The 24,218-nt window shown below is 40.6% G+C and overlaps 1 protein-coding gene across 1 annotated transcript; it reads right to left on the reverse strand.

Annotated features, from left to right (window-relative positions):
- Nucleotides 1–5,719: 5,719 nt before the first annotated feature.
- On the reverse strand, nucleotides 5,720–16,513 carry LOC136873849 (uncharacterized). The gene is made up of 3 exons (XM_067147135.2): nucleotides 16,323–16,513; nucleotides 15,888–16,039; nucleotides 5,720–6,227 (listed from the first exon to the last, which is right to left on the reverse strand). The coding sequence occupies exons 1-3, from the start codon at nucleotides 16,506–16,508 to the stop codon at nucleotides 5,945–5,947; spliced, it is 621 nt and encodes a 206-aa protein (XP_067003236.1). The 5' UTR covers nucleotides 16,509–16,513; the 3' UTR covers nucleotides 5,720–5,944.
- Between the last annotated feature and the right edge of the window lie 7,705 nt (nucleotides 16,514–24,218).

Raw genomic sequence — 24,218 nt, forward strand, 5'->3', positions numbered from 1 at the left:
ACTACTCACAAGTATTGTACATCATACAGGTAACACAGACCTATGGTGTTTCTCACATAATGGCGCCACTCGTAGACAACGCAAATCCATGGTGCACCTCACATAGGTGTACTTTTTTTTTTTTGCTAGTTGCTTTACGTTGCACCAACACAGATATGTCTTATGGCGACGATGGGACAGGAAAGGGCTAGAAGTGGGAAGGAAGCGGCCGTGGCCTTAATTAAGGTACAGCCCCGGCATTTGCCTGGTGTGAAAATGGGAAACCACGGAAAACCATTTTCAGGGCTGCCGACAGTGGGGTTCGAACCTACTATCTCCCGAATACTGGATACTGGCCGCACTTAAGCGACTACAGCTATCGAGCTCGGTAATAGGTGTACTAATCACAGGGACTTGTACTATCTCATGGTATTCCTCACATAGTGGGTACAAATCACAGGCAACGCAGACCAACAGTGTTGCTCATATAGCGGTGCTAACCACAGGCAACGCCCAGACCCGTGGTGTTTCTCACATAATGGTACAAATCACAGGCAACGTAAGCTCATGATGTTCCGCATATAGTGGTACTAATCACAGGTACTGGAAACCCACAGTGAACCACTCTCTGCTGCTACTAATCATAAACCTATTGTGTACCTAACATAGTGGTACTACTCACAAGTAAAGGCGACCCATGGCTTTCCCTGCATGATGGTACTAATCACAAGTAGTTTCATGGTTCTAATTCAATCATACCTTGGTCGCCTCTTTTAGTCGAGTCTTACGACAGGCAGAGGATACTGTGGGTGTATTCTTCATCTGCGTCCCCCACCCACAGGGGGTTGGAAACAATGTAAACCAGATATATCAGTGTTTGGACCTTGTGAGGTGGTGTTGCTAAATCTGCACATGGCTTAAGACGTGCATTGCAATGTGAGTTCAGGTCCACTGTACCCATGTCACAACGCTGCTTAACGAACATTTCTGTGATTGACCGATCGCCTAGCTGCTAACGATGCCAAGAAATCAGCTTCAAACACAAACCCACCATGAGTTCCAGCCGGTGCCAGTATAGCATACTTGCCATGGCACAATCCTGTCAGTTTGGTGTTCCGTGTTTAAATCTCTTCCCTGGCAAAGTTTTTTCTTCGATTGGTGCTCTCACGCCAATCATTCTACCATGTCCTTTACGTCTCCACATCCTTTGTCATTGTGTATCTGGATGAAGTGATATCTGAGTTTCATCTGCAAACCTGACATTATGCCATTCATCCAACCCCCCGCCAATTAAGACGATGGATGGTCCATATTCTCCTCCCAGCATGATGATTCTCCAGTGGAACATGGTGAATCGGTTGAAATGACATTAACTAGATACTATACAGCAGATTGCAAACATTTTGTCCACATACATGGATCTCGGTTGCCCTCAAGATGTCATCTTCTAATTGTTGAGCAGTCGAAGGTGGTCTCCTCTGCACTCTTATGCAAATATACCGATCTTGATGTGAGGTTGTCATCCTCAGTCTGTCAGTCACATCTTTGGTCTCAAGGTACCTTTTCCAAATTTTTGACACTGCTCTTTGGATATGTTTATGTCCACCCTGAATCAATATCACAATTCTGGTTTGGTCAAACTAGGAAATACACACTGCACATGCAAACCTTAGCTGAAGCTTATATTGTACTGTATACACCATTACCAGTCTTCATGTGAAATGGCATAGTTCACTCCAGACTCAACACAGACTGTAGAGAGTGATATCTGCTGTATTGTAAACAAGTAATTGAATTACTGTGTGGATATGCTCTCTGCCACTTACAACAGGACTACACACACTCTACCTCATAATGTGCCTAATCCCACAATATACCAAACTTTTTGAGGTGTATGTCATTGTTGCACCTGCAAAAAATGCTATGTGATAACATTTTCGTAGAAATAACCTACAGCATGTCATCAAGAGAAAAAATTCCTTGAAATTACTCACACAACATTGACAGAACCTTACTGGCCAAAGTTTAATGTTATTGGCTTCACATCCCACGAAGTACTCTTTCAGATTTTTGACGAGGAGGTCCCAGAATTTTGTTCTGCAGGAGTTCTATTACGTGCCAGTAAATCTACCGAATTGAAGGTGACGTATTTGAGCACCGGACTGAGCCAGAATTGAACATGCCAAGTTGCGGTCGGAAGGAGCCAAAGTTTTAAGCTGAAATATTTCACATAGTGGTTTTCACAGGCGCAACAATGATATATTGCCAGTAGATATAAATAATAGCATATTTTTTTCCTTCCAATGAATTCTGTTCTTTGTTATCTCTTGAAACTCTAAACATAAACCGAAGAGTTTTTATGAGATTTATAGTGTATGGTGAAGTATATTACATGAGGAAAATTCCAGTCTATCTCTTAACTTGGGTCGATGTTAGGCCCCTTTAAATAACAAGCAAGCATCTCTTAACTTCCTCCTTGTATATATTGTGGAAACTGGAGATCACAGCCGAGTTGTTAATAATAATAATAATAATAATAATAATAATAATAATAATAATAATAATAATAATAATGTAGGAAATTATATATATATATATATGGATAGAAGAATAATTCAAAAATACAAATTAACATTGACAAAATAATAATAATATTATTTTCTTTTCTTTTTTTTCAGTGTTTGACCCACCTGGTGGCAGTGGAGGCCTACACTACATGGATTCACTGTCTCTATTTACTTCTGTCCTGGGCTATGTTTGGGTGGAGACTGCCAATCTTCAGATCTTTGTGAATAATGGTGAATCACTGTTTGTTATCTCTTTGCTATCCTGCAAGCAACTATTAAACGTAACCCATCTCCAAGATACTATCAGCTCCTACCTTCAGTATATATCCAAACCATCAGAGACAACTCACATACAATGTATCTTGGGTCAGTAAAACATCAAATTCTTCCCTGATTGTACAATAGGTTGGATGACCGAGCATGTGGTTATGCAGTTAGGGTCACGTAGCTGTCAGCTTGCATTCAGAGATAGTGGGATTCGAACCCAGTACACAGCTCCTACCCTCATCCCCCACGGGCCAGATGGAAAACTTCAACTTAACAATAAAGACTGCACCAAAACTCTTGCAGATTATTTCCAGAAGCTACTAAACGCAGAGGAACCTATAGAAAAGCTTATTTTCCATGAGCCTTCACACAGGAACCCTGATTCTCAACCACCTATGAGAGAAGAAATAATGGACATCATCGGTGGTCTCAAGAACAACAAGGCTTCAGGTGAAGATGGCATAGTTGCCGAGATGTGGAAACATGTAGATGATCAGTCTTTGCAGATCATCCATCAAATCATAAAGGACATGTGAACAACAGAGTCCCTACCCGAAGGATGGACGTTTGCCATGATTCATCCCCTCCTCAAGAAGGGAAGTAAGACAGACCTCAACAAATAAAGAGGTATTTCCTTGTTACAAATTACCTACAAGATCCTCTCTGTAGCCTTACTCAATAGAGTCACCACACAGCTAGACTCACAATTAGGTGAATACCAAGCTGGTTTCCATAAGACTAGACCTTGTCTGGAACAGATACACAATCTAAAGACAGTTCTCAATTACAAAAGCCGAGGTGGACATCCCTGGGTGGTAGTCCTAGTAGATTTTCAGAAAGCTTATGAGTCTGTGGACAGAGACACCCTTTTCTCCATACTATGGGAACTTGGTCTGGATGGGAAGACCCTACGATTAGTTCAAGCCACTCTGAGGAACACGACGTCCAAGGTCAGGTTCAGAGGTGAACTATCCGAAAGCTTTCCAATCAGAACAGGAGTTAGACAGGGTGATGCTCTTTTCTGCATTCTCTTCAACTGTGTCCTGGAAAAGATCATTAGGGAATGGAGAATGATGCTACCACCGGGAGATGGACTGAAGCTTGGGTACAAGAGAGACAACCTCATTGTCCCATGCCTAGCCTTAGCCGATGACCTCATTCTACTGGCAAACAGTATAGAGGAGGCTACCTACAACTTACAGAGTCTTTATAGTGTAGCGGTTAAGACTGGTCTGAAGATCAGCATCCAGAAGACTGAATTTATGATCAATATCAAGGAGGTCCCTTCTACAATTCCTCTCACAGACACTACCATACAAAAAGTATCTGCAGTTAAGTACTTGGGAGAATGGATCCCTGCGAATCAGAGCGAGAACCTAGCCAGATGCCAGATGTACCAGATTTGAAAAGGCTTATCACTTGTATCGTAGTATCAATTCATCTAAGTGCCTCTCCAAGAACCTCAAACTCAGACACTACAACTCAGCCGTCAAACCATCTGTTCTGTTTGCTTCTGAGTGCCTTGTAATGGCCAGGAAGGGCCCACTCAGAAAGCTGGATTTAAAAGAGAGGAAGATCCTGAGGAGGATAAATGAACCAATCAGAGGAGGCATTTACAGAATCCGTCATAATGATGAACTGTATGAACACCAGGAGGACATCGTCACGTCTATAAGGAAAAGGCGCCTGACCTTTTATGGACACTTGGCCCGTCTGGATTCCGAAAGACTCACCAACAGGATATTCACTGTAACAGGAAGAGGCAAGGCTTCTAAGAACAAATGGATCACATCAGTTAAATCGGATATGGAACCACTAGATATCCCACTGGGACAAACTCATGACTGACTACTGTTCAGTCAAGCCATCCGACAGGGAGTTTTCCCAACGTTCCTTACAAGTAAGAAGACTTACAGGAACTAAGTGGACAGAGGAAAGAAAGCTGACTCATAGTCAGCAAATGAAGGAGTGTGGGAAGAAAGCAAAAACTTTACCAAAGAGTAGATATGAGCCCCATGGTCCTCAGTAGGTCTGAAAGACAAAGAAGAAAAAGAAGAATGGTCTAGGGGTAGGGGGTGTTGAAGTTCATAGTGTAGAGATGCAGGCAGCAGCTGAGAGATTTGCTAAGCAAATGAACACTGAATTTTAAACAAGCAAAATGGCTGGCTTTGATGTTTATATTACATACTACTATACACAAAGCACAGTGTGTTTTTATTCTTGAGGCACAACTTTATTTCCCTTCGATAAGACAAACTTTTCATGACTCGGATGTATTTCCACCCTCTTCAGCACGAGTTATTGAGCAATGACTTTAATTCTCAGACATGAAACAGAAGTTTTTATCATTCTATACTTTCTTCATGTGTGCATATGGGTATAGTTTAACTCCCAAAACTCTTCTTTCTCCTCTTCCTTTTCATTTTTTTTTTTTTTTTTTTGCTAGTGGTTTAATGTCTCACTAACACATTAAAGGTTTTCAGCGATGTAAGGACGGGAAAGGGCTGGGATTCGGAAGGAAGCAGCTGTGGCCTTAATTAAGGTACAGCCCCAGCATTTGCCTGGTGTGGATGGTGTAGAAATAGGAAACCAAGGAAAACCATCTTCAGGGCTGCTGACGGTGGGATTTGAACCCACCATCTCCTGAACGCAAACTCACAGCTATGCAACCCTAACGCCACAGCCAACTCGTTCAGTATTCTTCTTTCTGTCATTGCTTTGTGTGACTTGACATTTTGTGCATTTCTATCTACCGGTATCACATTTCATACAGTCAAATTGTATGTCAGAAGTCTTCTCTTATAGAATATAACCTCTACCTTCAATGATAGTAAGACACAGCATTCAAATCAAGTCTAAACACATCACTGTATAAATTCATCTCTTAAAAGCTCTCAAAACATTAATAACATAACATAAATAAATATTTATTATATAATTGTTTTATAATGCATTGATATGATATGGCTAGTTCAAATAAAGACATATACAAGTAATATCATAATCTTATGTTTCAGTGATAAAATATACTACAAAAGCAGCCAACAAATAACGCTGAGCAAACTTCACCACTTAGGATCACAATTCCTCTTTTGATGTATATTAATAGATAGTTTTTCTTGTCTGAGGTATCAAACAGGTAATGTCTTCGATACTGTACTAGTCACTGCCGATGAACAAAGTCTCGTAAAAAACATTAGTCCTGTTTGTCCACCAGGAATATAACTCATTAAAAACCACAGAAGGGCAACAATTTGTCCAACAGCACATAAAACTGTGAATGGAGTACTTTGAACACTGAGAGCAAAATATAATGTTGCAAGTAATGTTCCAATATATACAGATGTAAATGGAAGCCTATCACGGGAGAAGAGATGGCGCAGATGATTCATTGGACCCCAAAGGAAGGAAAAACTGAAAGAAACAAATTTATACATTAATGAAGGCTTTGAAGATTACCTTCTTACAAAGCATAATATTAAAACTTGAACAGTGATTACATTTTTAACAATACAATCAAACAACCATGTACCATATCAATTTCCATGTATCATTTAGAGGCACATACTCTACTAAACAATGACTATAGCAGAATTCAGGTAACAGCAATGAGATTGATTAGAAACGGGGTGGACTAGGGAGCGAAGATGACAGTATAGGATGCATGAAGTCCAGTAAGGATGACATAAAATTGTTAGTGTTAAACTGTAGACGTACTGCAAAGAAAGAAATAGAATTAAGTAATTTGATAGATATACACAGTACTGCCATAAGTTCTGTCAGTACTTTCAATGCATATAACTACTCAAACCCATTAATACACATTCTGAAAAGAAAAAAAAAACCACAAAAAATACTACAGAATGAACATATTCTTATTCGAAATGATCACCATGTGCGACAACACAGATGCAAAGACGCTGAGGCTGCTCATCAATAGCTGCACGAATCATGTCCAGTAGAAGTTTTTTGACAGCTGATGTGATTGATTTTTTTTAACATCTCAATATTGCGGTGCCATTTTTGACATGCTATCGCTTCGAGCTTCTGCCACAGAGAATAATCCAATGGATTGAGGTCCGGACTTGCACTAGCCCAATCAGCAGCAGCGAAAAACTGTGGGACATTGGTTGACAACCACTACTGCGTCGTTTTTGCTCTGTGTACAGGAGCGCTATCCTGCTGAAAAATCCAAGATCTCCCTTCAAACAACTTCGAAATGATATGTGGTATCACCTTTTCCAACACTGGTAGACGAGCTGCAGAAGTCTTTACTCCACCTTCGCAATAATGCACCTCCGATGCTCCCCGCCAGAAAACCGCCCACCATACCATGAGAAAAACAGGGAGATGTCCGCACTGCACACAAGGGTTTTTCTCTCTTGCTTCCTTGGAGGACTGTGCATACACATGATCGCTTTGCTTGTTAAACGACTCTCCTCAGTGAATATTTTTACACATGTGAATAGGATGTCACGACACTGGCTCTCCCCATACGTCGTTAACAAAGCCCGGGATCGAACCTGGTACATCTCCTTTAATTTTTTAGTAAATGCCGTGTGTATCTTTCATATGCACCAATAAGTAAATCATCCTTCAAAATACATGATATAGTTCGTGGAGATACATTCATCTCACGAGACAAAATTGTTTGTTTACACAAAGGATTGCGTTGAATCCTTGCATGAACAGCTTTCACAACTTCTTTTCTGCATACACACCTAGGACGGCCCGATCTGATGCAATCAAGCATCCATTTGTTTAAACCATGTTATTTTCCGAAATACAGATCGTTCATTGATACCAAGAGGTTTCAGTGTAAAAAAATGTTCCTTAGCTCGCTTTCCACAACAAAATAATGCCAATACAGTTATACAATTCTCATACACTTACCACTCCATCTTTCACTGCTGCTTGCTGTTGGCACACTGCAAGCCAGTTACTGGCGGAGTCGTGAAGGTGACCTTGTGGATGACATACAGCGTTGCCACACTTCTTCATTTGCAAATTATCATACTACAGTGCGTTTAGATTTTACTGACAGAACTTATGGCAGCTCTGTGTATATTTATCAGATATTGTAATACGAATTGAATCATAGCCGAGAAGTGATATTTTGGATGTGGGAAATTTTCTCGCGGAAGTGGACTGTTTATCATAGAGACAGGTTAGGAATGATAGAAAGGGGATTATTCATTCTGGTGAAAGAAGAATTTGTAAGCAATGAAAACGATCAGGATGAAAAACATGAAATTCTGGGTGTAAAACTTACCTGTAAAGATAATAGGCAACTTGAACTAGGAATCAAACCCCTCAAAAGGACAAAATCAAGAATGAAGTAAATAGGAAGGTAGATGGAACTAAGGTCCCTATTACTAGTGTAATAAAGAAGCACAGACTTCAGTGTTATGGGCACATTATCAGAATGATCAGCAAAAGACCATGGAGGGGGGGTAAAAGTGACTGAAAATGGTGTTGAATTCTCCAAGGATGTTGCTTAATATGAGCATCAGAACATGGTGGTGTATTCAGCTGTGCAGAGACTATGGAGGGACACATATGGATGTTTTAGATTCCTAAGATGTAGGATGTAAGTAGAAATAAATAATGAGTATATGTGCTTTTATATCAGGTCAGATTGAATTTAATTTAATATAGGGGATATGGACTTTGTGTGCACCCTGTATAAACTGGCTTCAGTGATGGTTTCATGTGAGGCAAATGGAAGAAGATAGGTTACCTAAGAGATTAATGGACTGAGCTATGGAGGGTAAGAGAATTAAAGGGAGACCAAGGCGATGATGGCTGGACCCGATTTTTAGTGATCTAATGATAAGAAGACAGGAACTAAATGAGGCCCCAGAGATAACTGGAAACAGGAGATTGTGAGGCATTTGGTTAATTCACAGGGGCTTCCAGAGTGAACATCTACAAATGAGACTAGATAATAAGACCCTGAATTTTGTAAAGGCTACTTTGACAAACACCAACTCAAAGGTAAAATTCAAAGGGGAACTATAAAAAAGCTTTGATATCAGAACAGTTGTTAGGCAAGGGAATTGTTTATCCCTTATTCTCTTCAATTACATGCTAGAGAAAGTCGTTTGTGAATGGACGAAAACTATACCAGATAACTCGGGGTCAAGAATTGGTTTCAAGAAGGCCAAGTTAAACATCAATTGCCTGGCCTTCGCAGATGACCTCGCACTCCAAGTATCAAGTATGGATGAAGCTACACACCAACTCTCCCTCTCGTCAAATAGCAGCTAAAGTAGGGTTGAGGACTGCCATTAACAAAAGGGAGTTCATCACCAACATCAGAGATGCACCCAACTCAATTTCACATGGGGATACAGTAATAAAGAAGACTAATTCCTACAAATATCTCGGAAAATGGATAACCTCGAACGTCAGTGAAGATCAAGCCAGGTGAAATAAACAAGAGAGAGCTCTCCATCTCTGTAAGAAAGTTTACAAGTCCAAATCCCTTTCCCTTCGCCTTAAACTCCGATACTATGAAATAGTAGTAAGACTTTCGGTACTGTATGCCTCAGAATGCTTGAATATGGTCAAAAAGGGACAACTCAGGAATTTGGAACTGAAAGAATGAAAGATCCTGAGAAAAATCATGGGCCTCATTAAGGAGGGAGGTGAATACAGAATCAGGCATAATAACGAGCTTTACGAACATAGAGAGCATAACTGATGACAAAGAGGAGACCTTCTAGGGTCACATAGAATGGACAACAAGAGATTGACCTCAAGAATCTTCAACACCCTTTCTAGAGGGAAGGAGGCAGATGTTAAATGAATGAAACTGGTTTGAAAGGAGCTAGAATTTTTAAAAATTGATCCCAAAGATATATTCAATAGGGATAAATTTAGAATGCTGATCAGAACATCCAGCACTCTCCAGTCACAGACAGCTAAAACACTGCGTCCTGGAGTGGGAGTGAAGTGGACACAGAAAAGGAAAGCAACCCACAGCGTAAAGAGGAAGGAACACTGGGCTAAGAAGAAAGCCCACCAGAGTTAGGAACCACGTGGTCCAAGGAGCCTCAACAAAACAAGAAGAGAATATCTAAATGTGCAAATACAAGAAATATTTTCGATATGAATATTATTTTAAATATACTACTTGCTTCAGATTCTCTGTGTTACATTTTGAATGTTTACATTTTAATTGACAATGATTTATAAATATAATCAAAGTTTTGACAGTCCATTTGCTCATTTTTAGAACCTACTTTGCACTGAAACAGAGGCTATTTTAGTAACTTAATACTTTTAGAATCTAAAAACTTGAGGTCGACTTATACCAGAAAAACTATCAAGAACGTACAGCTATTTAAGCGATTTTTTGAAATTACAGACCACTATCGTAAAGGCAGCACGGAAAGATTATAACCCATTTTAGGCCAATGGGTCATATACGACACATAGTTCTTGGATTTTATTTCTCACGTACGTTACCATTCTTCCATATTAATGATCACTCAGTAATACAAAAGGGAGATTCCAGAATGGATATAACTGTTTTCAAGGAATCATCTCAAGCATGTAGGCTTAGGGAAGTGCTGCATAAAACCCATTTTGAGGTTACTGAAGGATAGAGTTTTGAAATTAATTCCAGTTAAGATAAAATGCTAATATATCACTTTCATTATTCTTTTTTGAATAGAGAAGGTTTATCAAAAAATAAACTTAAAGAGGACTGAAGTCAAGATAGGGAATATGGAACTGGAACAGGTGGCTTGTTTCAACTAGGGCCTATATAGGGTATGTATTCTCCCAGGATAGCGGAGGAACCTTTATGAACTGGAAAAATGTTGATGAAAATTTTCCCAGTCCCGTGAATTATGGTTTAAGATTTATATAAGTTTATGTGTATTTAGCGGAACCTGTCTGATGTCGAAATGGGAGGAAATTTTGCTGCTATAAAGGAAAAATTGATGTAAACTTCCTTCCTTAACCCTTTTCAGTACATGTGTATTCTGAATGGATCGAAGATGGCCGAGATGGATCGAAGATGGCCGAGATAGTATTCAGCCAGTAAATCCCTCTCTGTACTTGATGCTGTAATTTGGATCGCACAAACAGCGAAAGGAGTGTTGTTAAATACGGTACACGATTGCATTCACAAAGCCAAGTTTGTCTGACACCTTGACGAAGGAACTATAATAAACTAAAATACAGATGTGCTACAAACAAACTCTCGAACAGCGTAATTATGGTAATGTCAATGCAGAAGATTACGTGACCACTGAGCTGGAAGTTGAGACAAAGGCGGTGTTAGAAAACATTGAAGAGTTCATCACCCATGCCGAATGTTGTCAAATTCTCTATCGTTCTCCATCATGTAGATTTGTGGACGATACATTAGTAATTTTAGACGAACGTGTTAGGGACGCAACGGCTACTCTAGATGTACTTAACAACATTGACCCACAGATTAATTTACTTTGGAGTCAGAAAGTAATGAATCAATTAATTTTCTTGACTTAAAAAATCAACAGATCGGATTCATCTTTTGCTTATAGCATTTTTAGAAAGCCTACACAAACGGCAGTCACTATTAGACAAGACTCAGAACACCCACAGAGTCAAAAAAAACTCTACATACAATAGTTTAGTAGAACGGGCCTTTAGGATCCTCATGACAAAAGCTAATTTGAATAAAGAACTCAATATAATATGTTCAATGGCTAAGGTTAATGGTTTTAGTGAATGCTTTATTGAACGTATCATCAACAAGTTCAGGTACCGTTTACAAACTACTTTGCCCAAAGACTAACCTAATCAAAAGGCGTTCGCAATATTTACTTATAATAAGGATATATATAAGTTTACTAATATTTTCAAGAAACATAATGTCAAGGTTTCGTTTTGTATTGATAATAATAATACAGTTGTATTGCACAATTCAACCTCAGTTAATAGATCGAACCCATATTCTAAATCGGGTGTGTATAGATTTAAATGTAACGACTGTGGGTGCACATATCTAGGTCAAACAGGACGAAGTTTTAAAATTAGATACACGGAACATACTAATGCTATAAAATATAACAGATATTCTATTTGATTTCCTTATTGAGTTTTTTAAAAATGTACATATTCCGGTCAATAGGACGGTGTTTCATATTATGCGTAATAGCTTTACTAGTTGCTTTTTACGACCACACCCTCCGAAGCTTCAACAGGTTGCCGTTCCTCAGTTGCTCCTCCCACTTTCCCCTATTTCCCCCCTTTGGTCCCGACCAACCTTGGACACTTGATTACTATCACAACACGGCTTGCTAGGCTTCATTGTGCTTCGCATGGACAGCGATCTTTTGAGGTGAGTCACGTAAAAACGTTTACGTTATAAGACGTAATTTTATATATTGCCTCTTCAGTTAAGTGATAGTTTATTACATTCCTATTATTACAGGTCCACATTGAACTGGGAACGTTGTACTTGTTAACATCTTAAAGGACCGATTGCTCATTTCCACCTCACTAGGATAGCTCCATTAAAGCGACTCTGAAGATTTTATGGAATTATTTTAATACGATTCTACATCACGTTTTAAGAAGTGTGATAAATTAAGCTAATGTTTCTTCAAGATTATTTTATTTTTAAGTTGTTGTTCTTTTAAATCCACGTTATTTTATAAGTGAGCAAACCAGTTTGCATATGTTTTCATCAATTTATGGTTTAAGACTCACAAGTCTCGGACTTGTAGAAAATATGGACTTTGAGACAGTATAATCGTAACACAGTTTTAAGTTGTTAATATATTTTTTTTTTTAAATTTTGTTCAATTTGACGTAGATAAACTTATGTAATTGCCAATTTTTCCAAAAACCTATATCAGCTGATGACAACGCAGACGGCCGTCGAAACTAGTTCTGATTGAAATATATGTTGTAATTTCATCTAAACAACAGTTTTTATGTATTGAATAAGGTGGATCCAAATTATAATAAAAGTTGCAAAGAATGACACGAAATTGTTCGACATTACTTGCCATTGCCATTTGATTGAGAACCGTGCTACCAGGGATATCCAGTGTACAATTTTGGATTACTGGAAGAAGTAAATGACAGTTCTGTACAGTATTACTATTGGTGTTATTTCTATAAAACATAACGTGTGTATTAAGTAAGTTTATGTATTGTACGCGCACTTTTTAGTGATAGATTTTTGTACTCGGTTGAGGAGTAAGAAGGGAGCACTGGCAGTTCCGGTAATACCAACTGAATGGAAATGAAATCTGAATTGAATCGATAATATGATCGATCGATATGAATTTTCTAAACCTTTATTATCTTATGCCAACAACTGTATCACACACACATTATAATACTATATAACGTTTCCTGATGCGAAACGTGTTCGTAGCATGAATTTTATAGTTTGGCTTTGCTGTGTAAACAACGAAGGTACTAGTAAGTAAAGTGTATGCCAGATGTCGCTACAGTGGTGATAAGCGATTCTTAGTTTGTGTTTCAAAGGTTGCCAATACACAAGGGTGTAAATCTATTGCTAAAAAGTGCGCAGATAATACTGTACTACTGAGCACTGTGAGGAAATTCTAAGCAAGAAAAGACTGTGTTAGTGCTGATGAACCAACGTATATAAGTGCGTGATAAGTGTCATTATAGTGTCTACTACTGCCCAAAATCATATAAATCTACTGCTGGATTATCTAATGGAGGTGTGTACTTATGATTAATATTTTTATTTTTATTTTATTTTTTATTTTTAATCACCTTTATGAAACAGAATCCTGCATACAACAGGAAAAATATCTGCTCCATAGGGTTTCCGCTGAGGAGAGGTTTTACTGTAGTAGCCTAAACTGACAAAGTGAACCCACAGTCATAATAAATGGTATTTTATAAGGAAGATCATCTCCCAGATAAAACTATTTTAATGTTGAAAACATTTCTCAGCAGACGAAGAAAAATGTAAAATTAAGCAGTTTCCTCAATTGTGCTGAAAATTGAAGGGCTAAAGGGCCCAGATAGGTTTCAAATTGTGAGTCTTGGATAGCTCTATCAAACTAAAAAAAAAATTTCGAAAATCACTTCTGTCTTAAGTACAGTTCCGGAGAAACAGCCTAAAATCGCTTGTTTCTTTACTTGTTTTCTTTTTGATTTAAATCCTAGCCAAATTAACTTATTTACATAATTCTTTCTGTAATGTGTTTTTTGGTTCAATACCCTCAGGTGTTTTTGATTTTTTGAAAAATGTCAACACCGAATGTAGTTATAAGGGCTTAAGTGAAACTCTGCATTGACTCACGCTCATAGTGGTGCTTAAGTGAAACAATGCAATGACTCACACTAGCGCTCGCAGTGATAGAAAAAGTAAACTGTTAATCTACTTGATCGGTTAATGAGATTAAGGAAAAGATTGTAATTTTTAGGAATACCTATAGAATATATTCTCACACTTTATTATATTTACCTAAAATTTGTAGCTCATATCCCTAGGATGTTTTCAACACTGTGTTACTTGCCTGAAGAGCTTCGGTTTTAAGGAGTAAAAGCTGGGTAGACTCGGGATACTTTATTCATAAGTTGGAAGTAACAGACGTGAAATGAGAATGATTACAGCTACAAATGGGTGGGAATAATGGCAGGAAGGCACTCTGAATTCTGCTGTCTTCGGTGATGTACCACTTGTAAGGGCTTTGCTGTGACCTAGAGGATAGCCCTTCAAAGATGGTGGAAACTCATTTAAGACACAGTGCTAATTAGCTTTTGTAAAGCTTCTCTACCTGGGATGCAAAAGATAGGTTACTACAACGCTTGCCAATGTCAGTGCCATAGAAAACAGCCTCCTTAAAGGGAGTAGGCCCTGCTATTTTTGTGACAGAGTTTGGCCTGGACCCTCCTACATAAGTGATTCTTGTGTAGAACGATGACTTCACACTCCTACTGGATGACTTTTTTTCTCGCTGTGCCAATAGTAAACCTATGCACTACAGCCATAGAAAAGAGCCTGTCTTGAAGGGAGTCTGGCCAGGCCACTATTTCCACAACAAAGATTGGCTAGGACCCTCCTACAAGGAGACAAAAAGTGACTACTGTGACATGTCATGACAATTTCTAACTGTGATATTTTTTTATTTTCACTGAATATGGCAGCCTTGTAACCAGACATGATACAAGCTCAATCAAAGACAATAGGAAACTTGTCTTCGTTTCAGCCAGCCAATAGCAACACAAAAAAAATGGTTGCATTTCACAGATTTACACAACTTGGTTTGAATGCTATATGCTATAAGAAAGAATACTTCCAGGGACAGGTTGGTGGATTCTGGCAAACACAGAGGAAAGATCTCTCTCTCTCTCTCTGCTACTTCAGGTATCACCTCACATCATTTTTCTATAATTTTTCCTCTTTCCTAAACATGTGTCCTAGATGCAGAAATACCACCACAGCTTTAAGGTCAAGCTTAAATGTAAGTCGTAGTTAGTTGCTTAAAATAAGCTAACAAATGTGAGTCATTTCCTTGATTATGAAATGTTATAACGGTGTGGTTCCAGTGTGGTGCCAAAGTTATTTTCTATAATTTTGCCTATATACATTACTGCAGGGAAAAGAAATCAGAGACAGACCCATAAACTAATTTTGGATAAAGTATGTGGCTGGGCTGAGTAGTTCAGGCCATATGTCCATGGGCTGCAAAGACATACTGGTCAAAACATTAAGAAATATTGTGGTTTTTCATCAAATCCAGCCAATAGGAAGCAAAACTATGAAGTCTCATTATTAAAAGTTATGAAATAGCCTAATTTAAAAAAAAAAATGAGTGCATACACTATTCGTCAGTATCCAAGCGAGACACACCTCTTTGAATATCCTAAAACTCTATTCAAGTTAGATTATTCCCAAATACTTATTCATCAGTAGCACTAAGGAAGTTCAACCTAATATTTATTTATGTTTGAAAGAAAGGAAATAGGTGTGTGTTGATAAAAATAGTCATTTTGTAACAGTCCATAAATATGCCACTGTAAGTCTCCTCTATAATTAATTCTCCCACTGTCTAATCCAAACAATGAGATCACACTTACCTACAAATAAGGAACAAACTTCCCATAGTATACATGAGCGCGAACTTTCTTGCTTTCAATATGAGGACAGGTGTGTACATAGCAGCTACAATGAAGCAGAATATCCCCATTCCAATACAGAAACAAAAGCCAAATATTCGCTGCATCCGTGTCTGGAATAAAGATACTATAGAAATAACAATATATATGCCCATCAAGAGTTGAGGGTAAATATTCTGTTGTGCGTTATCGGACCAAATAAATAGAATATGAACGAACATACAGGTTATGTTTCTGTTGTTACCATCAAGTTGCCATTAGCAGTTCAAGAGGAAAAATATGTGTAACATTTAAATTTTAACAGTGTCTATTATATACTTCAATAATAAGCATAATTCATGTTCTTATCACTTTGAAAGAAGGAAAAAGTTAATGACGATAACTTTGTAAACAAACCATGCTAGGACAGCAGTCCATCTGTGTGTCTGAAAACCATCCATTGGAAGTTTCTTCATTACTAGGCGATTTTGTAAACCATTTTCCAACAGTTGGAGCAGTAAATAAGGTTGGAATGTTGATCTTAGCCTGTGGTTTGTCATTTCTTGATAAATATTCGTCCAAATCTTTCTTTAAATCCGCCATCTTGTATTTTGTTTACGTTTATTTGACAATCCACTACCAATGTAGGAGACACACCGAAATGAAATTACGATCTGTAAATCTGTAAGTATATCAAACACATAAATGAAGTACGTGTACTATTAATTCTATTATTTATTTACATCATATAAGGAATTCTATGGAGCAAACATTGTTGTTAATCGTTTAGTACACTTGTAAGTAATACACGTAACAGTTGGCCATCCTTCACGTGCCAACATCACGTACACATCATCTGCCGCAATATTCGAAAATCGAATTTGACAGTTCTCAACTAGGTAGCCACGTGCGGCCACGTGTACCAGACGTGTGCGAAGCTGGAAGTGATGACAGTTGGTGATGACGACTTGTTCGTCTTTGGTGATGACTTTGGTAGAGAACGCCGTTGTGATTATTTCTGCCTCTTTCGGATAACCGCTTGATGATGATTTTTTTTTTTTTAATATCCTTTTCGAAATCCCCGAACATGACGTTTTACAGGTCAATCGAGTATTTCCCTTCTCCAGCATTAGGCCTATTCCCGATGACTTGTGGGGTCGCTGATGCGGATCCGTCTCCTCCATTTTTTCCGACTGAAATCGTTAGGACGTTAAGTCCCTATGGGCTGACACCGTGGTCAGCCGGTTCGAGACGTGTTGGTGGATGGATAGATAGATAGATAAGAAATGGGTGAGCCCTGTTTTCGCAGAGCTCCACACGTAGGTCTATGAAGACCCTTTGTGCCCCTTGAACGGGTTTGCCTAGTCCAGCCCTAGTGCTCCTATAAAGGATACCAGTGTCCGGATTTTGGCATTCCTGATGTCCTCCAGGCTCACAAAATGTGAGCCCAGGTATCGATGTCTAGTGCTTGCAAAAGCCTCGCACTGACATAACACATGCGCGGAGGTCTCCTCCTCCTTACCGCATCTTCCACACATCGGATCCTGGGTGATTTTCATGATGTGTAGGTGTCTCTGTAAGGTATTGTGGCCTGTTAACAGTCCAACTACCATTCTCATTCTGGTCCTATTCAAATTCATTCGTACCTTTTTATAGCTTTGACTAGGCCCTTTGATAAGTTCACGTGCCTGTCTTGCTATGGTTAACCTCTTCCAAATATCTAGGTGAGACTGGTTTATCCATTGGGATATTGCCAGTCTCACACTTCGGAGTGACACTCCCAGGAAGGGCTCTGGTCCTGTGAAGGAACCCATTGAGCCCTGTTTCGCTAGTTTGTCAGCTTCTTCATTTCCACTGATACCTATGTGCCCAGGAACCCATAATAGGGTAACTGAGCTAAGCTCACACAGCTGATCTAACATCCTTTGGCATTCCCATACCAGTTTTGATGTTGTTTTAACTGCACATAGTGCTTTTAGTGCTGCCTGGCTATCACTACAAATAGTGATGTGTCTTCTGTGTCCAGGCATATTCCATATATTTACAGCACAGGCTAGTATTGCGTATACTTCAGCCTGGAAAACAGTAGCATATTTACCCATAGGAAGGGAGAGCCTTGTCTTAGGCCCCCAGACCCCGGCGCCTGTACCCGTCTCCGTCCGCGAGCCATCTGTGTACCATGTACAGCCCCCAGACTTAAGACGGGCCCCAGCGTCCGCGGCCCACTCCTCCCTTGTGGGTATCACCACTGTAAAGTTATAATTTAAATTAAAGCTAGGCTTCATCAGATCCCCGATCATCGTTGTCATAGGGCAAGTCTGGTGAAGCCTTGTAAGAATAGAGGCATGACCTCTACTCGGGTTTTTGAAGGACCATCCTCCGAGTGACCAAAGGCGATAGGCACTCATTCCCGCTATTACCTTAACATATAAATGTAAGGGGGGAAAACCTAGGATGGCCTCCATTGCACATAATGGTGTAGTATCCAGTGCCCCTGTTATTCCTAGACACGCAAGTCTTTGGACACTGTTTAACTTGGTGCTCACAGTTTTACTCTCTGAGCCTGGCCACCAGACTATAGATGCATAGGTGATCGTGGGCCGTACAATGGAGATATAGAGCCACTGGACCACCTTAGGTCTTAGGCCCCAAGTCTTCCCGATGGCCCTGCGACAGGCCCACATAATCTTGCGAGCCTTATCCACCTTATGATCTATATGTTTCTTCCAACTCAGTCTTGCCTCAAGGATTACCCCTAGGTACTTAACCGAGGTTGTCTTAACTAATTTTTTCCCAAATAGGAAAGGCTCTGACAGTCCGTCTAGCCTCCTCCTCTTGGTAAATACCACAAGCTCCGTCTTATCGGGATTAACCGACAAGTCTGTCTCGTGGCACCATCTTTCCACCCTACGTAGAGAGCTCTGTATGAGTTCGGAAACCGTACTGGGGAAATTTCCTACTGCCATCAGGCTTATGTCATCTGCATAGCCTTGGATGTATATTCCTCCAACATTTAACCTGGTAAGTAGTTCATCCACTACCAGACACCATAATGTTGGTGATAATACTTCTCCCTGTGGACACCCCCTGTCTATATTAGCTCTCAACATTACAGCATTGAGGGTAAACAGAACTTGACGGCCCTGCAGTGAGGCCATAATCCATTTTATGAGCATACTGCTCACTCCTCTTCTCTCTAGACTACGTTCTATGGAGCCCGAAGATGTATAGTTAAAGGCCCCTTCTATATCTAGGAATACAACCATAGCAAGTTGTTGCTGATCCAAGGCACTCTCCAGCCTAGAAACCAGCTGGTGTAGTGCCGTCTCAACCGACTTCCCTGGTTGATATGCATGTTGATGAAAATGCAGGGGAAAGTCTCTTAATACTTTCTCCCTGATATGTCTATCCACCAGTCTTTCCAAGGTCTTAAGTAGAAAAGACGTTAGACTAATGGGTCTATAATCCTTAGGTCTAGTATATGAAGACCTTCCGGGTTTAGGTATAAATACCACCTTCGCCTGACGCCACAAGGAGTACACGTACCCCATAGTGAGACAGGCTCTAAAGATTCTAACCAGGTATGGTATAAGGACCTCCCCCGCCTCCTGAAGAAGCGCTGGGAAGATCCCATCCACACCTGGGCTTTTGTAAGGGGCAAAGGATTCTAATGCCCACTTAACCCTTCTTGGGATGACAATCTCTGCGGCTTCCCTCCAGCCACTTTTATCGGGTCTGAAGGATCTGCTCGATTCTACCTCACTATTCGTGATTACCGAACCTGGAAAGTGGGCATCAAGCAGTAAGCTCAGGGTCTCCCCCTCTGTGGATGTGTATCCACCAGAAGGAGTCTCCAGTGAGCCCAGCCTTGCCCTTCTATCCAAGGTTAAAATTTTATGAAGCCTTGCCGCTTCATGTTGACTTTCAATTGAGTCACAAAATTGTCTCCAAGATTTCCTAGAAGCCTTTTTGACTTCTGACTTGTACCTTCTTTGTGATTCTTTGTAAGAATCTAGGCTTTCTTGATCCTGAAGTTCCCTGTATTTATTCCAGAGCCTTCGTGTATTTCTCCTCAGGTGTTCAAGATAACTATTCCACTTGAAGCTTCCTGTTACTCTTTTTGCCTTAACAATAGGGCAGTTTAATTCATAAGAGGTAACCAGTGTCCGTGTGAGAAAACTCACACTGAGCTCCAGCTCCTCTTTGTTTTTAATTATGTTTGAGGGTCCTCCCTCCAGTCCCCTCCTCACGTCCTCCATAACAGATATCCAATCGGTTCGTCTAGGGTTTCTGTAAGACGGGATCTCGATGGAGCCCTCTATATAAAACACAATGTGTCTATGATCTGACAAGGAAGGCTCCAAAGAGACCTTCCAGTCTTTAAATTCCTGCATGATTCCCATGGAACCCAGGGTAAGATCTATGATCCCTTCGCTCCTATTATTAATGAAGGTAGGGGTATCACCAATATTCATGATCTCAAGATCAGTTGTACATAGAAATTCTATGAAGTGCTCTCCCCTTCGGTTTGTATTTTTACTTCCCCAAATGCTATGATGAGCATTGGCATCACATCCTACTACGAGGTTTAATCCTTGTTTCCTACAGTATATAACCAGTCTCTTGAACTCCTCCGGTGGGGGTGGAGATTCAGAGTCTCCTGGGAAATATGCAGAACAGACAACCAAATCTCTTGGCTGTCTGCCCTCTTCATATCTCATTAGGACTGCTACCAGGTCTCTACTAATGAAACCCGGTATAGCCCAAGCGTTATGATCCTTAACTAGTATACATGCTCTAGGCTTCTCCTCTGCTATTCCACTGAATAGAGTGAAACCTGCACATTTTAGTCCCATGATATGCCCCTGTCTAAGCCAGGGTTCCTGTATCAGGGCGACCGAAAACCCGCCTTTCTGGATACTTCTATTAAGTACCCTAGAGGCCGCTATACAATGTTGTATATTTGCTTGTATGAAAGTAATCATTCTTTACTTTCATAGAATACTTTACCTTATGCGGTCTCCGGAACTTGCAGCTCCGTCTCCCGCAATGGATCCTGGGGCTTGGCTGGCCCCGGTTCCTGTCCGGGCTCCAGCTCTTTGCCCCTGCTGGTCTCGGTTTTATCTGTGGTGGGGTTGGTCCCCTGCTTGTCACGCTTGCCCTCCACCAAGGTGAAGGTAGCCACATGCACCCCACAGAAGATCTTCTTCCCCACCACTTTCTTCACATCCCTGGAGTCCATGCTGACCACAAGGCGGACACCTCTCTTCTCCTCCTTGCGGTCGTAGACCCTCCAGCTGGTGGGATTTAAGCCATGGTTCTGGCGTGCCATTCTTCCCAAAAGGACATTATTGTCCTTTGGTTGTCCTGGTATCCAGACCATGACTCTCTTGTAGGAAAGGAGTTTGTCCATGCCCACAATTGTGAGCCTGGCTCCTTCCCACAGTTGTATACCTGTAACAAGACTAGAAAGCCATGCTACAGTTTCGTTGTTCTCTGCTATGATGACGGCCGCACCCCTTGACAGATAGCAGTCCAGGAACTGAGGCTTAATGGGCCCCTGCTCCGGAAGCTCGTCTATCAGATTGGTGATAGCCTCTTCCACAGCTTCCACCTGTTTCTCGGATAGCTGCTGGTCAGGATAACCCACAGCTACTATGGCCATCCTGATCCCAGCTTTGGCTATCCTGGCGTACTCCACCTTGGGTCTCTTGCGGGTCTGCCGGTCTTCTTCTGGGGTTGACCCCGACAGAAGTCGTTTCTCCGCTGGCATCTTAGTGGGTGGGGTCCTCTGTGCCCTAGAAGCAGAGCCCTTTTCAGGGTCCCGCCTCTTGTGCCCATTGGATCCCTCCACTGTTGTCGCTGTTGTGGTAGTAGAAGTCCCCTCAGCCCCAGGAGTTAGGCCCTCTTTGGCCTGCTCCCAGGCCTTTAAGGCCTTCTTGTATCTCCTCTTTTCAGCGCCAGAGCGCTGTTTCTTCTTCTTCTTCTGAACCTGTAGATTGCCCACCTCTTGAGTGAGCCCTCTAACTGTCGAAGATGAACTATCCGAGGGTATCTCCGAAGAGTCCCCTTCGGTTGTTGTTGTAGTGTTTCTCTCGGAGGCCCCAGAAGAGCTCTCCGGTGTATGGATGGCTACCGTATTCATTCAAGTCCCACGAGTAGCTAGGGAAATATATGTCCGCCCAGGCAGAGCCCCGCATACCTGGGTAAGGCTACTTACTTCAAGAGGGCGCTAAGTATCTCGAAGGCTCCGTTCAAGACACATCTCCCATGTGCCATGCACCCCATCGGCATGGGTCGCGTTACACCTTAGGGTTGGGCGGTGCTTTAGCTTCCTCCTCCTTGTATGCCGAACGGTTACCCAATAGGGCTCAATTCGGCATCGCAAGAAAGGAGCTACTAGTCCCCCTTACCGCGAAGAGGATCTTCAATTGAAGAGGGTAACCAAGGTTAGCCCCCTACAATTGTAGAAGCACACACGAGGGGGCGTGTTGGTGGAAAAGAAAATCGACATCAGAATTTTGCCGGCAGGGTAGGAGAAGTGATGGTATGCAATTTCTAAAACCGGATTGCATGCAAAAAGCATGGATTCGATTCCAAACTTCTCTGCAGTGTTCATATGGATTAAGGATATATGACGCCATTGATGGTGATTCATCCGTCGGATGGGGACATGAAGTTTTGAGTAGACCCCTTAGTGTTGTCATTTGACATGAGTAGGCTATGTGCTGACACCAGGTTTCACCTTTTCCCTACCTCATCATCATCTCCTCCTCCTTCTCCTCCCCCTCCTCGCACCCAGACGTGCAGGTCACTCATGGACATCGAATAGAAACCCCTCTGTCAGGTGAGCCGAACATATCCTCAGATATCCCTGGTTCTAAAAGCCATACACTAAATAAAGAGATTTTTATTGAACACTAGGTCGTCCTCCATCTCCAGTTCTTTAAGATTCGAGATGACGGAGTGCCTTTATCTCCTGACGGGCCTATCTCTTCTTCTGTTCCCAGGAGGAGGCATATATAAAAGTATAGGTGCCAACTTGCTGAATATTTTGGGGGGCAGAATTGTGCAATAAAGTTAATGTCGAAAGTGTTGCATCTCAGCTCGTTCCTGTCAATAAACTCATCTGCCACTGAATGAAGGTCTGAGTTCATGGCTTCTACATGATGACCCAATGGGTAACAGAAACGACATTTAGATGATCCTACCTCATAACAGACCTAAGATACATCTTTAAACTCTGCAACCCCGAGAATGATAGTTCAGCAGTGCATGCTGATACAGGAACAGTCAACACTATTTTTATGAATTTTACAATTTCAGGCAAAAGATCTTACAGATGTCTCTCCTTTTTCAGGTATTCTACCATACAACCAAAAGAACCAAGCATACCATCTACCTTTCTCTATAGAATTTCAAATAACATACTTTGACAGAGAAGCAAATCGTACTTATCAACATCCGATTCATACAAACACAAAATTTCATCACTACGGTTGTCATCACCTAGAAGAAACTGCTTTATTTTCTGCAAGAGTTTTTGTGCATTTGTATAAAAATCTGATGCCAGGCAGGTGACTGTTACGTCCATTACCTCGCAATAAATTTTTCGATGTTTGCCATGAATATCTGAAAACTGATGCACGGCAGTGTTACTAGATTCATCATATCTTTGGGGCTCTTTTTTTTCCATTGTCATTTTAGGGACTCAACATCCATTTTGCTAGCATGCTACATGGTCACATTCCAGATTTCTTCAAAATTTTCTCTTAGATACTGAATTGTTGTTGAAATCATTTTACTGGCCATCAAAAAATGAAGGGCCTTTCTTTGCAGGGCAGTATTTATAATGTCAGTATGTCCAAACAGCTTAACCAAAACCTGCAATGTGAAAAAGAAATTGTATGATTGCATCTGCATTAAGAAACCTGTATCAGATTTATCATCCTTACAAATTGTACGAAAAAATTCCTGTAGTTCGGTATAGTTGGCTAAAATGGAAGATGATGCATCATGCCCATCCAGTGAAGGCAGTGTACTTGCGGCGCTAATATTACCATGGTGCATGGACCTGGCCGATTTGCACCATAGTCTAGAACTCCCTCCTCCTACAAGATGATGAGCAATCAGCAGACCTCGTTATCTGTTTTACGAGGGATAGTGGGCTGTTTTATCGTATATAAACATAGTATTTCCTACTAGACTTTATATTATTGTTTGCTATGTTTTATTCTATTTTAGTCTGTGTTTGTATATTTTAATGTGTTTTAAAAATATTAATTTGAATAATATATATTACTGCCTTCCAAG

Source organism: Anabrus simplex, chromosome 1 (genome assembly GCF_040414725.1).
Source record: "Anabrus simplex isolate iqAnaSimp1 chromosome 1, ASM4041472v1, whole genome shotgun sequence".
Taxonomy (NCBI): domain Eukaryota; kingdom Metazoa; phylum Arthropoda; class Insecta; order Orthoptera; family Tettigoniidae; genus Anabrus; species Anabrus simplex.